General features: G+C 43.2%; 1 protein-coding gene across 1 annotated transcript; it reads left to right on the top strand.

Moving 5' to 3' along the window:
* The first annotated feature begins 1,356 nt into the window (after positions 1 to 1,356).
* On the top strand, positions 1,357 to 17,343 carry LOC110529563 (probable E3 ubiquitin-protein ligase RNF217). The gene is made up of 6 exons (XM_021611849.2): positions 1,357 to 3,872; positions 13,249 to 13,470; positions 13,734 to 13,898; positions 14,730 to 14,931; positions 16,070 to 16,141; positions 16,695 to 17,343. Exons 1-6 carry the CDS (start codon positions 2,934 to 2,936, stop codon positions 16,769 to 16,771), a joined length of 1,677 nt encoding a protein of 558 aa, XP_021467524.2. The 5' UTR covers positions 1,357 to 2,933; the 3' UTR covers positions 16,772 to 17,343.
* Positions 17,344 to 18,710: the final 1,367 nt, after the last annotated feature.

The following is an 18,710-nucleotide window of genomic DNA, read 5'->3' as shown; positions in this document are numbered from 1 at the left end:
ATGTAGTGTAATGTACAGTACCAGTCAAAAGTTTGGACACACCTACTAATTCTAGGGTTTTCCTTTATTTCTTACAGTTTTCTACATTGTAGAATAATAGTGAAGACATCAACACTATGAAATAACACATATCGAATCATGTAGTGACCAAAACAGTGTTAAACAAATAAAAATATATGTTATATTTAGCCACTCTTTACCTTGATGACAGCATTGCACACACTTGGCATTCTCTCAACCAGCTTCATGAGGTAGTCACCAGGAATGCATTTCAATGAACAGGTGTGCCTTGTTAAAAGTTAAATTGTGGAATTTCTTTCCTTCTTAATGCCTTTGAGCCAATCTGTTGTGTTGTGACAATGTAGGGGTGGTATACAGTAGCCCTATTTGGTAAACGACCAAGTCCATATTATGGCAAGAACAACTCAAATAAGTAAAGAGAAATGACAGTCCATCATTACTTTAAGACATAAAGGTCAGTCAATACAGAACATTTCAAGAACTTTGAAAGATTCTTAAAGTGCAGTCACAAAAACCTTAAAGCGCTATGATGAAACTGGCTCTCATAAGGGCCGCCACAAGAAGGAAAGAACACAGAGTTACCTCAGCTGCAGAGGATAAGTTCATTAGAGTTTCCAGCCTCAGAAATTGCAGCCCAAATAAATGTTTCACAGAGTTCCAGTAACAGACACATCTCAACATCAAATGTTCAGAGGAGACTGTGTGAGTCAGGCCTTGATGGTTGCTGCAAAGACACCACTACTAAAGGACACCAATAATAAGAAGAGACTTGCTTGGGCCAAGAAACACGAGCAGTGGACGATCTCCTCATGTGTGGTTCCCACCGTGAAGCTTGGAGGAGGAGGTGTGATGGTGCTTTGCTGGTGACACTGTCATTGATTTATTTAGAATTCAAGGCACACTTAACCCGCATGGCTACCACAGCATTCTGCAGCGATACGCCATCCCATCTGGTTTGCACTTAGTGGGACTGTCATTTGTTTTTCAAAAGGATAATGACCCAACCCACCTCCAGGCAGTGCTCAACAAGTGCCGAGCATATGTGGGAACTCCTTCAAGACTGTTGGAAAAGCATTCCAGGTGAAGCTGGTTGAGAGAATGCCAAGAGTGTGCAAAGCTGTCATCAAGGCAAAGTGTGGCTACTTTGAAGAATCTCAAATATAAAATATATTTTGATTTGTTTAACACTTTTTTGGTTACTACATGATTCCATATGTGTTATTTCAAAGTTTTGATGTCTTCATTATTATTCTACAATGTAGTAAATAGTAAAATAAAGAAAAATCCTTGCATGAGTAGGTGTGTCCAAACTTTTGACTGGTACTGTATATATGATGTATGATGTTGGGAAGCCTCAGACTGAGGTATGACTGATGAGCCATATAACTGTACTACCTTCAATGCCACTTATTCATATATTAGCTGCCACTCTCAATGCCAATTTAAAGGAAAATCCACTCAAAAATATTTTGGTAATTTTGTTGATACAGTCCCAAAATGTTTTGTATTTCCACATTCAAGTTGTCAAGATATTGTTCTTTTAAGAAGCAAAGTGTTACTGGCCACAGCATCATGATGATGCAAAATGCTGGATGACTGAGGAATTCAGAGTCTAAGTCAGCATGTCTGCTGTATTTTGAAAGTAAAATAAAAGATGCTTATAAACAGTTTAATAGACAATTCACCATTTAAATTGTACATATTCATGATACTACATATCAAGAGGCTATCTTTATGAACCCTGTTTGAATATCATTATGGTATTAGTCATTTTCTCACCAGCCAAACATACCCACATGCAGTTGACTTCTTAAATAGAATATTAGCTTCATCACACAGTGTGTGAAAGTTGCTTGTCTTTGCTGAATTCCTCTCTCTCTGTATGGTAAAGCATGCATATATCACAGAACCCCAAGGGTCCACTTAGCTTGGGAAAAATCAACTAATTCGAGCACAGTGTTGATTCAGCACGTGCCCATTAGCCCTTGGTGGCCTGTTATTAAGGTAGTTTAGCCTGAAAGCCCTCCGAAGAAAACTGCACAGTCAGCGCATATGCTTGTCTTACTTTTTTACGTTTCTTCTTTTGCAGTTCCAAATCCTAAATGCAAATGCCCATGTTGTGTTGTTGTGTTAGACTCTACTACCATCTACTGTTGACTGTTGTTGTTGCACTGGACCCCAAAAACATTTATGATGATATTTCAGTGTTTTGCTGAGAATACTGTAGATTCATATCTAAACAATTATTGGCTGAAGGTTAAACCCCCATGGCAAATAAATGCATTGAAAAAATATAGTCAGTTGTGAAATTAAATGCCATTACTTTCTGATTTTGAATTTTCATTGTTTTATTGATAATGTCTTTCAGCCAGACTATTGACATTGGAAACTGTAATGGTAGAATGTATTATAATCTCTCCAAATATGGATATTATAATTTGTATAGTGTATTTTTTCCTAAATGCTTGACGTAAGGTGTTTCTCACTTTGTGGAATAAAAAGGTTACCCTCATGACTTGTATGAGTTGCGTCCATAGATTTGATGCGCCCTTTGTGGGCAATGGACGTAGATTACAGGTCATACAGTCCTAGATTGATACTACCTTGGTTGGTGGTAGCCTGTTGCTGGGCAAGCAAGCGTCCAAGGATCCCCAGAGACTACACTATTAACGTTGCTTAACAGTAATAGATGGAAATGCATCTGACTCTTACCTTGCTTTTTTTTTTTTATCAACAAATGCGTTATTTCACAGCCAACGAGCTGGCGCGCGTACAGGTTGCAAGTCAAACAGCTACAACGTTACGGATTTATTTTCTCCCACACGCAGCCCCGGAAGCAGAAATACACCTCACTTGGGTTTTGTTTTGTTTTGTTTGTTAGTATCTGGAGTTGGAGAAGAGGTAGCGCGTGCATGGGGAGTTGCACCTTGGGAATGGAAGATGAACACATTTCTCTGAATGTGTATACGTGTAAAATGCCGAGTTTTGTCAGCAGATATGACGAAGAGACAGTCTGCAATCCTTCAGAAATGCTTGATAAAGTTGAGACATCAGGCACAGATTTTATTCAAGATGTCAGGGAAACAAAGATCCAAACATCAGACGGTGACGGGATTTTGGAGACGCACACACACAGGGTTACGAGAACGGGTAGTAAAGAAAATGTTGAGGGATACAGTTTCAGGAAACCGACTGCAGTGGGTATTTTGAGGAGGAATTTCGGGACGACGAGATCCCCTACGAATTTCAAAAACAATTCAGCAGATGACCAAAAACACCCAGAGGATGCCATGGTAGAAATAGTTTTAAATGAACGAATTGATCATGTGGACCTTGAAAAGTCAAGTGGCCGTGAAACGAATGTAAAAGAGCAAATCGCAGATCACACAGAGGGATTAACGTCATCCGATTTGAATGAAATTGATGTAACATATTCTGACGATATTTGTGAAAGTAGCAGGGCTGACGACGATGTCGTACAGTTAAAGGAACATGTTTACTGTACTGTATACTGTATTGCAAACGATAACTACAGGAAACCGGCTGACAATACAGGAGAACACCAATATAATGGGGCGATAACTCCGTCAACATCAAACGTCATTACAAAGCCATCCACAGATTTGCGGCAGCAGAGCAATCTGGAAATGGGCCACCACACCGTTTCCGATCCATATACCCTACCGAACCTGGTTGATCCTAGAACTCTGAGCAACTTTTACAACGGGGATTACAATGAATCAGTTGTTTTGGCATGTCGCATCTGTCTGGACGACACACACATAAAGCCGTTACTTTGTTGCAAGAAGGCTGTCTGTGAGGAATGCCTGAAAATATACATCATTTCACAGGTAAAGGCCTGGTATCCCAATTGTCTATGTTATCAAGCCTTCTTGGTGGGTGGGTGTGTGCTCAATAAACACGCTGACACAAAACAAGATTGGGCCTATATATATATATATATATATATATATAACATACATTTATGGCACTTGTAGGCCCACCTGTTTTGATACATTTTTGTTTTCCCAACACAAATGTATGTTTACACCTATTGGATTGCTTTGTGTTAATTTAAGATCCTCTCCAGCTCATTTGGCATGTTAATAGTGTATCTGGGTGCAGATGTTGTGGTCTGTCGACAGCTGGCTTGCTGTGTCCTTCTGAATGAACCCAATGGGAGCCCTGGTCCATGTGCTCAGTTACCACTAAGAGGAACACCTGCAGGGAGAGCACTGGGATCTAGTATTACACTGTGCACCATGTGCTCAACTACCTGAGGAACACCCAGTCAGATGGTCTGTCTCCTGCTACAGCCTGGAGGAGTGCCAAGTAATTGGGATGTAGGCTAGTATAGTGATGAAAAAAACAGGTTGAACACTTTTCCATCTTAGTGTTGGGCCTAAATGTCAGTATTTTGCTGGGCTGCTTGGAGAGAAGGGATGGAAGGGATAGCCCATTGTGTTGTAACAGTACTGCCTCGGCCATTGTTATCCTTGTTTAGGGAAGTCATGTGCTTCCTGCTTTCTGAGCCAACTGACTCATCTCACAAGGAACAATCTGCAACTGTGCTGCGCTGTGGAATTCAACAGGATGACGAGGCCTAACTCGGTGCAACTGAGTGTAAAGTGAAAGGATATGCAAGGCTTTTCCCAGAGAATGTATCAGACAGTGTCTCTGTCTATCCTTTAATTCGGTGTGGAATGACTTAATACAGTTTCTATGGATGTCTAACACAGATAACCAGTGTGTGGTGTCTGTGGTTGGTTTACACAGAAAGGGAGTCTGTAAATTATAAAAACAAATGCAGGGTGACAAAATAAATTGCGACATCAGGGAAGGCACTGACTGCCTGTAGAATGAATTTGTTGGCTGAGGGAGGTGGTTGTGCTGAGCGCTGTCTTTCCTTGCGGCTGATGGCAGCAGCGGAGGGAGGGGTGGGGACAGGTTGTGTGTGGCTTTAATTGATAGCTTAATCACAGAGCTCTGTCTCTGTAGAACCTGGTGAAATCACACTTCTCTACCTCTGGAGGCTGCGTGCTGCGGTGTGTTATCTCTGAAGACAACATCAGTTGTCCACCTAGACCAGGGGTCTCCAACATGTTCTAGCATGAGAGCTACTTTTAAATAATGTAACATGTTGCAAGCATATTTTTTTTTAGCTCATTCTTTTCTTCTCTACTCTCCTGCAACTCTTCCCTGGGTCCTTGGTGCACTACTTTCTCTTGTACAGTATGTTTTCTGTCAATATACCTGGTCAAATAATGGTAATAAACAAGTCTAAGGGGGAGCTCTATAAAATCGTTTTTATATTTTCCCAAATTATGTTTTCTCTTTTTATTTTCCTGGTTTTATTATTATTTTTAAATACTCGCAAAATTACAATTGTTCATAGAGAAAAAACGGAATTGGATGTTCTGAGTCCATGTCTGCTTAAATCACATCAGAAGAAAATGTTTTTTAGATCTGGAAGATTTTTTGGACTGTAATTTGGACTTAAATGCGCATCTAACGCTTTAATTGTGCATCTAGCAAGTGAGGAATGGTTTTGGGAAATGTATTTCTGTCGACCCACAAGACGGTTATCACATCTACTGCCTACGCACGGAATTATATAAAAACCGGGGCAATATTGCTGGAAATTAATTGTGTTAGGTTTGGCTTTTTAAGCCAATAGTGGCAGTAGTTGGGAGATTGTGGTGTCTGATACTTGTGAGATGTGTTTGACAGTTTGCTGTGGAAAACATAAATGTTATGTACTTTCTGAATTGTTTGGTGAGCTACTCATACATTATATATTCAAAAGAAAGTGGACACAACTTCAAATTAGTGGATTTGGCTATTTTAGCCACACCCGTTGCTGACAGGTGTATACATTTTAGCATACAACCATACAATCTCCATACACAAACATTTGCAGTAGAATGGTCTTACTGAAGAGCTCAGTGACATTCAATGTGGCACTGTCATAGGATGCCACCTTTCCAACGAGACAGTTCATCAAATTTCTGCCCTGCTAGAGTTGCCCCGGTCAACTGTAAGTGCTCTTATTGTGAAGTGGAAACGTCTAGGAGCAACAACAGCTCAGCCGCGAAGTGTTAGGTCACACAAGCTCACAGAACTGGACTGCAGAAGCGAGTAGCGCATAAAAATGATCTGTTCTTGGTTGCAACACTCACTACCGAGTTCCATACTGCCTCTGGAAGCAACGTCAGCACAATAACTGTTAATCGGGAGCTTTTTAAAATGGGTTTCCATGGCCGAGCAGTGGCACACAAGCCTAAGATCACCATGCGCAATGCCAAGCGTCGGCAGAAGTGGTATAAAACTTGCTGCCATTGGAGTCTGAGCAGTGGAAACACGCTCTCTGGAGTGATGAATCGCGCTTCGCAATCTGGCAGTCCAATGGACAAAAATACAGAAATGGTTGGTTGAGATCATTGTGGAAGAACTTGACTGGCCTGCACAGATCCCTGACCTCCACCACATCGAACACCTCTGGGATGAATTGGAACGCAGACTGCGAGGCAGGCCTAATCACCCAACATCAGTGCCCGACCTCACTAATGCTCTTGTGGCTGAATGGAGCAATGTTCCTACATGTAGTGGAAAGACTTCCTAGAAGAGTGGAGGCTGTTATAGCAGCAAAGGGGGACTTTCTCCATATTAAGGCCCATGATTTTAGAATGAGATGTTCGACGAGCAGGTGTCCACATACTGTTGGTCATGTAGTGTATGTAGCTGCGAGCTACTGGTAGCTCGAGATCGACCTGTTTAAGACCCCTGACCTAGAGGGATCTTGTTATTGTCATCAGGTAGCATCAGATTGCAGACTGTTCCTTGGCTTTCAAATCCAATTGAGTCGCTGACTCATCTGTCTCGGGGTCAGGATAGGGACTGTTACGGCTCCAGTTTCCTCCATGTTCACGTGTCTGTCATGCCAAATGCATTTCAGGTATTAAACCTGTTTTAAAGCATTTGCTGTTGGCTCTTTTGGCCTCAAATGCTCTAACACTTCTGGTGTTCTGGTTTCTAAGCTTTTCCAGTGATCTAAAAACATTATACAACTCAAGGAGTTGCAGGCCTTCCATGCTTTATGTTCTAAGGATCTAATGAACACTGAAACAGTGGGAAAATAAGCCTAGTTACTCTACCAAAACTTGTCCAGTTATTGATCTATGTCACGGGTCTTCAACCTTTTCTTGCCCAGGGGCCCCCTCCCAGGCAAACCGGCAACCCATGGACCCACATCATATGTTAGCAAAACATTTCCTGTCTTATCACCAAGTGAATGATAGCTAGAAAGGTAACTCCAAACATATTTTCACTAAGAGCAGCTGTTTAGCTGGTTAAACAAAGAATAGTTAGCAAAAATGTATGTCCAAGTCAAAAAAGCTTACCTGCTGCCAGCGGCACTTGCCTCGCTGGTAGCCCATTCGCCGGTGCTTAATCAAAGCCTATGTCAGATACTCTAGTGAGTGTAACTGGCTACAATGTGTGTAATTGGCTCAATATTGGGAGTTGAAAAATAAAGTTGACATCATTAGAAAGAAGAGATTCTACTCTTACTGTCGGAACGTATATCATTCAATATTTATTTATTTGGTTGTTTTTAGTGATAGTCATAAAACCATTGAAATAATAAAACATATAAATCCATTCTCCCCTTCCCTGCAGGACTTCAGCGGACCCCTAAGGGGCCAGGGACCCCTGGTTGAATAACCCTGGTGTAAGTGTTCTGTCTCAACCGATGTGGGGTTGAAGAATACCTACTAGCTCCTCAGTCCTGTCCTACAGTATCTATTCTTTCCCTCTTTTTTTGAGGACTTCTCATAGCTGGTTTGCCTGTAATGATTCAAACTCATTGTTTTTAAAGTCTTAATGTCATTATGATTACAAACGCCTGCATGTCTTCCAGTCTCATGAATAGGCTGTGTGCTCTTGTCTTCATTGATGTGATGCTGTCTGCAGAGGGATGGAATTATGACTATCACTCCAGTTCAATCCCTCACCATGTCTTGAGTGCAAAAAATACACTATTTTAAAAAGCCTACTTTAAATGGCTAATTATTCACATGGCTGTCCTTATCATTGCTTTCTGAATGTTCGTGTGTTGTGTCGTTTTTTTTACACATCCATGTGTCTAGTTAGGAACAACACATTGTTTTACTTTTAACACAATCACTGTGTTGGCACATTTAACACAACATGTGTGGTCCCTAACTAGACTGATGAGCACTATCATTGTTGAGCCATGTATTGTCTACTTCAATCAAAATCAAATGTATTTATAAAGCCCTTCTTACATCAGCTGATGTCACAAAGTGCTGTAGAGAAACCCAGTCTAAAACCCCAAACAGCAAGCAATGCACATGTAGAAGTACAGTGGCTAGAAAAAAACTCCCTAGAAAGGCCAGAACCTAGGAAGAGACCTAGAGAGGGACCAGGCTATGAGGGGTGGCCAGTTCTCTACTGGCTGTGCCGGGTGGAGATTATAACAGAACATGGCCAAGATGTTCAAATGTTCATAGATGACCAGCAGGGTCAAATAATAATCACAGTGGTTGTGGAGGGTGAAACAGGTCAGCACCTCAGGAGTAAATGTCAGTTGGCTTTTCATAGCCGATCATTCAGAGAATCTCTACCGCTCCTGCTGTCTCTAGAGAGTTGATAACAGCAGGTCTGGGACAGGTAGTACGTGCAGTGAACAGGTCAGGGTTCCATAGCCGGAGGCAGAACAGTTGAAACTGGAGCAGCAGCACGACCTGGTGGACTGGGGACAGCAAGGAGTCATCAGGCCAGGTAGACCTGAGGCATGGTCCTAGGGCTCAGGTCCTCCGGGAGAGAGAAAGAAAAAAAGAGAGAGCAAATTAGAGAGAGCATACTTAAATTCACACAGGACACCGGATAAGACAGGAGAAATACTCCAGATATAACAGACTGACCCTAGCCCCCTCGACACATCAACTATTGCAGCATCAATTCTGGAGGCTGAGACAGGAAGGGTCGGGAGACACTGTGGCCCTGCCCGACGATACCCCCGGACAGGGCCAAACAGGCAGGATATACTTCTAACTCAGGGACATGTTTCCTATTGGTTGATGACAACATATCATTACTTCCTATTTTCTTTGATTAAGGGACTCGCTATATCTGTGTCCCTGTTTTTATGCTGTAGAGGGAACGCCTTAGTCTAACTGTGTTCAGTAGAGAGGCCTCAATACATCTCATGAGAGGCTGGTAAGTTGTTGTCTGCCAGTCAGTCTTGGCATGATTGCAATGTTCTGACCCTTTGATAGGCCAGAATTCAGGAAGCATGTTATCCTACATTCTAGATCTGGTGTGATGCATGTCTTTGTCCCTCGCACTGACTCATACACGCTTTGTTTGATATGGTCTGACCTGTCCAGAGCTTGATGATGTACCACTGGCTTGTCAGCTCTGTCAGAGAATATGAAGACTTTCCTCTCAGTACAGCTCACTGTATTGCAGGTGTTGCCAGGCACATTGTTATTCACTTGGCTTTTGCATGGATACAGAATAGTAATCCCTTAGTATGTGTTAGTCATAATAGGATGATATGACTATCACACTGACTAACACTGGTAGGACAGGTGCCTGATTTACCCCCAAAAAGGTATCAACCCGACACTGATCTTCTGTTGTATCTGTAGCTTCCAGTCAGGATCACAACATTTCATGAGCATAGATCAAGTGTGACATAACATAAGGAGTTGTGGATGGCACCACCACAGGTAGTATCCATTGTGTTGCTTCTTGCTGCCCATTGTGGTGTTACCAGCCTTATCATGTGTAGCTCCTCTACTAAAGTTGGTTCCACCGGCTCAGGCTGAACGCTAAGGGCAGGTGTGTGTGTGTTGGTTCTTCTAACCTTGTGGGCACCTAAAATCCCCAACTGTCCCCATAAGGATAGTAAAACAAAGAAAATGATCCTGTGTGGGGACATTTCCCACGTCCCCATGAGGACAAAGGTTATTTTAAGTTTAAGGGTTAGGATTATAGTTAGGGTTACGGGTTAGGGAAAATAGGATTTTAAATATAAATTAATTTTAGGTCCCCATGATTTGTTGGTTCTATCCTTGTGGGGACCTAAAATCCCCAAATGTCCTTAAGTTTATTTTAAGCTTAGGGGTTACAATTAGGGTAAGGGGTTCCAATTTGGGTTATGGTATGGGTTTGGGTTAGAGTTAGGGGAAATGGGATAATATAACGTAACGTGTGTGTGCATTTGTGCGTCCGCGCACGAAAGAGAGCTCTACCTCAGGACCAACGTTGTAGTCTGAGGACAGAAGCGTTCTGCCTGATGAAGTTAGTCTGCACCTCTGATCATCAGTGAAATCAGAACTAAAATTAGACCTAATAAAGGGATGAGAACACACTCCTGGAGAACGCTCATTCATTTCTCTGTGAGGCTGTGGTGGACTACAGTTTCTCCTCTGTTTGGTTCTGGCTCTGAAGCAGCAGGACAGTTATACTAGGTGTACACATACACACACCACTTGACCACAGATGTTATGCCCTGGTGTAATCCAGGGGCACTGCTCTTGGAGGGCAGAAGGGAAGGGAGATGTTAGTGTATATATTTTTCACATCGTGCCACAGCTCCAGTGTCCCTGCTGTGTTGGCTGTCAGGGCCACTGTCCTTTGGCCTGGTTGATGGGTGTAGAGGTGGGCTCAGGGTTTTCCTATGGGACTCCTTCACACCCTCATCACTGGGCACTACACAGGTGGCAACTCTCTTACTGACCGTCTCATCAGTGTCACAGCTGAGATAGTTCTAAGCCTGTGAGCTTGTCTGTGCAGCTTTAGAAGACTTCCCAGTGCAAGTCACAACAAAAACTGTCCTTACATTCACTTCCTTTTATTTACACACACAGTAGATATATCATGCTGGTGCCCACACACAGTATAATGGACTAGACATATTATTAGAAGAACATGTCCCATGTTTAGTTAATATGGGTTCTTTTGTCTAGTTAATTGGTCTTGTGTGGCTCAGTTGGTAGGGCATGGTGCTTGCAATGCCAGGGTTGTGGGTTCGATTCCCATGGGGGACCAGTTCAAAAATGTATGCACTCACATCTGTAAGTTGCTCTGGATAAGAGGGTCTGCTAAATTACTGAAATGGAGGTTGGTTGAGTTGGCTGATGTCATGGTTCTGAGAAAGAACAATGTGTGTTATTGATATCTTACTTGCACTGGGACTGCTCTTTCTAGAAAAGTCTTCAATCAGCTACCTCAAAAAAACATTCTGCTTGTTGTCACTTTAGGCCTACGTACTTCTGATCACCAACCTCTGATGCGATAACATATGTGAGCTCATTGGACAACAATAGCTGAGCTGCTGTTGTGCTGTGTTGAGCAACCCCGAGAGCAGAACAGAGTGCACAGCCTGGGCCTGAGGAGAGTACACTGTAAACCATTTTGTGTTGTTTTTACAGGTTACTGTAAAAAAGGTAAAAAAAAGGTACATTATATTATGTATTGTATGGTATCCAATAGTGTTACTGGAATCTTTTTTGCCTTTGTTTTTATGGTAACTTACAGGCAACTGGCTGCCCGTAAGTTATTGTAAAACAACTGTAATCTTATTATGGCAATTGTAACAAAATGAATTAATGAATGGATAAATTAATACAAAATTAATTGAAGAGTGATGGGGTTTGTATTGTACAGTATTTTACCGTAATTGCATGGCAGTGGTGCAATCAGGTTGGCTGCTAGTTATTGTGTTTACATATGAATACCACTTTGGGAGCCTTTGTTAAGGCCTCTAGAAGTGAAAGTGATTTAAAATACCTAATGTTGTGTTTCCTATCACTGGCACTTCTTGAGGCCTTAACAAAGGCATCCAAGCTGGAAGTGACTAAAGGGCAAAACAGACCAAAGGACAATGCAAATACTCAACCATTAAAGGTTTGAGACTTGCTGCCACTCCAATCTGTTCCCTATACACATTTAATTGTTAGGGCACAACTACCACATATCAGTTAAATTAGTGCAGCATTCTATCTAGTGTGGCACAAATGTAGTCTCTTAACACGGCACACCTCAAATTATGTTAATGAGCCAGAAACAACAGTACCATGCAACCATTTACGGTATGATTTAACATTTACGCCTAAGATCATTCAGACTGCATTGTCATTTACGTCAATTTTCTGTAAATATTTAATATGGTACTTTACTGTTAGTTTTATTATATAATACTGTCAAAACAACTCTAATGTTTTATAGTGCAGGAACAGGGTCCATAGGGCCGGGGGGCAGGCTGTCATAGTGAAAAGAGTCTGCTGGGCATTACCCCAGAGCTGTGCTGCATCACTCTCTAGTCTACTGCATGGACATGTACTACAGGCCCAGCCAGGAGGGGATTACTCAGCTCAGATCAGCAGCAATGTGCTAATCCGGGGCCTACCCGTCTGTCTGCACCATGCCCTGTGAGGAGCACCCTGGAGGGGACCCACTGTGCCTGGAGCAAGGGTGTCCTGGAGCTCTACATGGGAGGGGGAGAAGTGATGGTGGGGTGTACTCATGAGGCTAATGCTAAGACTCCCACTGAGGTGTACTGGGCTCTTTTTCCTCTGTAGTTATCCACTGTTGTCGTAGTGTTATGACTATGGGGTGGCAGATAGCTTAGCGGTTAACAGTGTTGGGCCAGGAACTGAAGTGTTGCTGGTTTGAATCCGTGAGTCGGCTAGGTGAAAAAAATCTGTTGATGTGCCCTTGAGCAAGGCACTTAACCCTAATAGCTCCTGCAAGTTGCTCTAGATACGGGCGTCTGCAAAATGACTAAAATGACTAGCGAAGTCACTCGTGGTTCATGGAAGCCTTCCAAGGCACATTCTCTCACACACCACAGTTATCTCTTATAGGGGGATTAGGGTAACAACAGATCGTACCGCTCAACTTCTGGTAAATAACTTTTCCTTGTACAGTACCACCCGGGAAATGTATGTTCCGTACTGTATGTACTGTACACTGTAGTATTTGCTTGTGTATTCTGTTTACCCTTCACCTACATAACACACATGCAATCCAGTAGCGAAATGTATCGACAATATTTTATTACCGGATCTAGGGCCAATGGCATTGTGTTTGTATGCAACTTACGACCACTGTCTTATTATTTGTTTATCCTAATTTGTCATAAAGCATTCACATCTCTCTCAATTGATCCCTGTGTCATGTCTATGTGTCCCCCAGGTCAGGGTGGGCAGAGCGGACATCGTGTGCCCCATCACAGAGTGCAGTGGTTACCTGGAGGAGAGCCTGGTGGTGTCCCACCTGGGCAGTGAGGAAGTGGCCAAATACAAATACTTCCTGGAGCTGAGCCAGATTGACTCTAGCACCAAACCCTGTCCCCAGTGCAGCCAGTTCACCTCGCTGAAAGGACACACCCCCAGCAGGGCAGAGCACAAATACAAGGTGAGAGAGAGGGCCTGTACTGTTCTGAGATCAGATATTATACAGCATGACTGAGGACAAGTACAAGGTGAGTACAGGGCCTCTGCTGTTTGTAATTCTTGGGAAAATGTTTAGGTTTCTTGAATCATGGACAAAGTGCTTTTTCATGTATCATTAATGAGGGAGGTTTTAGTCCATGCAGGCACTTCAGTTCTTCTCACCAAATCTATGCCTCTTATACGCCATGCCTCTATCTAGCCAATCACATGTCTATGCCTCTGCAGATCCAGTGCACAAAGTGCCAGTTTGTGTGGTGCTTCAAATGCCACGCCCCCTGGCACGAGGGCCTGAAGTGCCGGGACTACAGGAAAGGGGACAAGCTGCTGCGTCATTGGGCCAGCATCATCGAGCACGGCCAGAGGAACGCCCAGAAGTGCCCCCACTGCAAGGTGGGTGACAGAGCCAGGAGAGTGGAGAAAAATAGCAAACCTTGCTAGTTAACATAGCTACTGGAAGAAGATTGTGGTTGACAGTTCTGCAGCCAAAACGATGATATAGGAGGCCTTCTCACATGGTCCTAAAGGGTGTTTGCTTGATTAGGCAGGTGGAGACAGGGCCGTCTGTTCTCTCCAGCGTTGTATGTCAACAACATAAGATGAAAAAGATGTGCTTTTCAGTAGTTCTACAGCCATGACAGTGTCCTCTGTGTGTTTTTCTCTAAGAGGAGAGAGAGAGAGAAAGAGAGTGTCAGAGGTCTTTTCCCCCCCTAGTCCACTTGTAACAATGGCTGGAAATGAAGCATTCTATGAAGTCATAAGACTGAGTCCTGGGCAGAAAGTCAATACCAAATTAGATTTAGTATGCCACGTCAGCTCTTTGTTTCATACACAGTGAGAGGCCTTTTAGAAAGCAACAGCAACAAGCACAGTACTGCTAATTCGTTTTGGTATTGGAAGGAACTTTCACTGAGGTGTTGGCTGCTAGCTGGCTGTCTGTCCATGGCAGCACTCTCCTCTCAATGCAATGTCAGTCAGCATGAGTCAGGTAGAGGAGTTGAGTGATGCTCAGATATCAGGACAAAATGTTCCATTCTTTTCCCTTGATTTGGAACCAAACCAAAATACTTTCTATTCTGGAAATACCTGCGCTGAGCTGACTGATAATCTAGTAATTGATACATATAGTTAATAATTTGTTCAGAAATTAGGGTCCCTCTTTAAATGAACAGCGACTTATAAAAGCTTTATAGAGCATCCATGATGTCATGTCGCTCTCTCCAGATCCACATTCAGAGGACGGAGGGCTGCGATCACATGAACTGCACCCAGTGCAGCACCAACTTCTGCTACCGCTGTGGGGAGAAGTACCGCCACCTGCGATTCTTCGGGGATCACACATCCAACCTCAGCGTGTTCGGCTGCAAGTACCGCTACCTTCCTGAGAAGCCCCACCTCCGCCGGCTGGTCCGGGGGTCCGTGTGTGGTGAGTCTGCCCAGCCTCAGCCCGTGACCCAGAGGCCCTTAAACATTTTGGGATTCCGATTACATTTCATGGTTAATATTATTAGACAAGCAAGCAATCAGTACCCTCTGACAATATGACAACTATGTTTAGACTAGGCCCTTAAGGCCTGATTTAAAAAGATGCTCTGATTAGCAGCTGTAGTTTTACAGTCCTTCTGCCTCCCTTTTAATTCAGTCGTTACACTGCCCATGACTTTCCTATTTGGTCTCTGTGGTCAGACTCAGAAAGATACATACGCGGGGGCGACGAATAAACTTCAATTACCATGTGGGTGGCCTTTCATCTTCTTAATCAGTTCACACAATAATGAAGATGATCAAAACAGCATATACTAGCTTGATGCTGCAGACATGACTTGTTCACAACCCATTTTCACAATACGTCTAGTGCCTATGCTAAAAATTGCATTGTGCATTGCAGTGCATTGTAATTTCTCACAGCTCTGAAGTCAGAACTATAACGGTAAACTGTAGCTGCCAACACAGTGGATGATTTGCATGCCCCTTATCAGCAGAACTTCCTTATCTGAGATGACCCATGTCTTTGTGACCCTGCCTGCGGTGTGTGAATAGTGAACAGCTCAACTGAGAGGTTCAGTAGTTCTCCGATAGGTGCTCTGACTGCAGCTCTGTATCTGTTGTTCCCTCAGGGCCTTGTGTAGTGACATGCAGGGCCTCAGCTGTTGCTCCCCGAGTGGGGTTAGCTAAAGTTAGTCAGATACCAGCATGGTGCCAATGGAAACATCTGACACACACTGACGGTGGGATAATGTGTCCCTCAAAGGGTCTACAAAACCCCCTCTACCTCCCATTAAAACACTCCACTGCCTGCTCCCATTCTCATGTTTTAACAGCCTTGCCAATGAAAACAAACATGAGAATTATCTAAACCGTAGTCCCATAACTCGCTACTGGCTGTTTTGATTTAGGTTGGGTGTACTGTAATTCCGCAGGACCTCTGATAAACTGTTGAAAATGTGAATGTGCCAAGGTGCTATTCCAAACTGCCCTGTCCTCCCCATGCATTTTCATGCATGTAATTGTCCTGACTCCTTATCCATATCTGTGTTGTCTCTTCTGTCTCCCTCCCATTCCAGTGAGTAAAGTGGTGGTGGCCCCTGTTGTCATAGTCCTGGTGGTGGTTGTCGGAGCAGTATCCATGGTCATAGGTAAGCATTGTTACATCCTTTTTAACATTAAACGGCTACTATTACCTACTGTTTTAATCCTGCTCTTTTAATCCCTAGATAACAACATGAAACATTACATAACCACTGGTGCTTTAGAGAATCTGAAATGTGTTACTTTCCCTTGGTTCAGGTATGTAGTGTGACTCCGCTTGTTCAGTGGCTGTGGTCTGCTGGAGAGGGCCATCTGTGTTTTGGTGTGAATTGATAGAAGCAGCTAAGTGTCTGCTTGTCCACTTCAGATAGCACTGCTACACTGGGCGATGGGAGGATGACACACTGGTATAAAGCTGTTGACAGACACTTGATAATCCCGCTCACAACTGATCTTTACTGTTGTGTATCCGTATTACAAAGGTAATGTGTTACTAGTGCGAACAACAGAACAGTATTGAGATTATTAAAGTATTTCCTTGATCGATCACCAATACTGTGAACACTTCCTTGCGAGAGGTGTCACTTCAGTCATTTCCCTGAGCTTAGATCCCATTCCATATTAACCTGCCTGTTCTCTCCTACTCTGCTCTCTCCTCAGGACTCGTGGCTTTTCCTATCTTCTACATCTGTAAGAAGAGACGGCAGCGCACCCAGGGTACTGGCCGTTGGCACTGAGCTGAGGACCATGGCAGTGTGGTCAGGACCCTGCTCCAGATACGAAGCCCAGGGAGGGGACACATGGATTTGGGGGGAGGTGGGAGGGTTGGTCTCCATTCACAGCCTGAGAAGAGCAATGCTTTCCAGTGGCCTTCTCTCTCTACTGCATGTTTACCACAACACTGTATGTGGCTCCTCCTCCAGCCTGTGGATCTAACGGCTCACAGAGCAGTCTACTCCTGTTCCGCCCAACTTACCTCCACAGTGTCTGGGCTCCTATAGCATGGCTAGTGAAACAGAAACACATTAGGTAGAATGGGAAAGAGTTACTGAAGACGTGTGGGTGAGTCTATCACCATTCTTTTGCGGACCCTGAGCACCTGCATATTTATGACATTATCAGGGATTTTATTGTGGTGCGTACATACAGGTAACTACCAAAATGAAGGAAAAACTTGAGTAAATGTGGGATACAAAGTGCAGTGCATTCAGAAAGTTTTCAGACGCCCTTTTCCAATGTTTTGTTACGTTACAGCCTTATTGTATTTTTTCCCCATCAATCTACACACAATACCCCATAATGACACAGCAAAATGCTTGCAAATGTATAAATAAATAACAACGTATACGTTATTTACATAAGTATTCAGACCCTTTGCTCTGAGACTCAAAATTGAGCTCAGATGCATCCTGTTTCCATTGATCACCCGGTGGTCACTCTGACAGAGCTCCAGTGTTCGTCTGTGGAGATGGGAGAACCTTCTAGAAGAAGAACCTTCTGCAGCACTCCACCAATCAGGCCTTTACGGAAAAGTGGCCAGACGGAAGCCACTCCTCAGTAAAAGGCACGTGACAGCCCGCTTGGAGTTTGCCAAAAGCCACCTAAAGGACTTTCAGACCATGAGAAACAACATTCTCTGGTCTGATAAAACCAAGATGGAACTATTTGACCTGGCATTTCTGGAAGAAACCTGGCATCATACCTATGATGAAGCATGGTGGTGGCAGCATCATGCTGTGGGGATGTTTTTCAGCGTCAGGGACTGGGAGACTAGTCAGGATTGAGAGAAATATGAATCGAGCAAAGTACAGAGAGATCCTTGATGAAAACCTGCTCCAGAGCGCTCAGGATCTCAGACTGGGGCGAAGGTTCACCTTCCAACAGGACAACAACCCTAAGCACACAGCCAAGACAATTGCAGGAGTGGCTTTGGGACAAGTCTCTGAATGTCCTTGAGTGGCCCAGCCTGAAAATAGCTGTGCAGCGATGCTCCCGATCCAACCTTACAGAGCTTGAGAGGATCTGCAGAGAAGAATGGGAGAAACTCCCCAAATACAGGTGTGCCAAGCTTGTAGCGTCATACCCAAGAACACTCAATCGCTGCCAAAGATGCTTCAACAAAGTACTGAGTAAAGGGTCTGAATACTTATGTAAATGTGATATTTCATAGCACATTTCATACCTCTTTTTGCTGTCCTTATGGGGTATTGTGTGTAGATTGATGAGGTGGAAAATACTATTTAATCTATAACGTAACATAACTAAATGTTGAAAAAGTCAGGGGCCTGAATACCTTCCGAATGCACTGTATATAGAAACCAGGTGCTTCCACACAGGTTTGTGCTGAACAAATTAGAGCTTTTTGAAGTTGGTTTGGTTTCTGTTCGGTTTTTGAAAAATAATCACTGTTTTCTATTTAGATTTGTGTGGGTTTTGTGTGGGTTGAATGCAGTAACACAACCTTTATTCGACCATCCTTTATTCACATTACTATAATACAATATTTCAGTTGTTGTGTATAAAGATTCTGGTCATTATAGTTAATTACCATGCTTTCTGCACTTAAAAATGATGAATTTTGACCTGTGGAAAACTACACCTGTCTATAACGTCCCAGAGTTCATGCTTGATTTGCGCATTGAGCTTGCAGAAAGAAAAAAAAACTAAATGAAATTC

The sequence above is a fragment of the Oncorhynchus mykiss genome, chromosome 8 (genome assembly GCF_013265735.2).
Source record: "Oncorhynchus mykiss isolate Arlee chromosome 8, USDA_OmykA_1.1, whole genome shotgun sequence".
NCBI classification, from domain to species: domain Eukaryota; kingdom Metazoa; phylum Chordata; class Actinopteri; order Salmoniformes; family Salmonidae; genus Oncorhynchus; species Oncorhynchus mykiss.
Note: the sequence above shows the minus strand (reverse complement) of the source record. Positions and strands in the feature narration are given on the sequence as shown.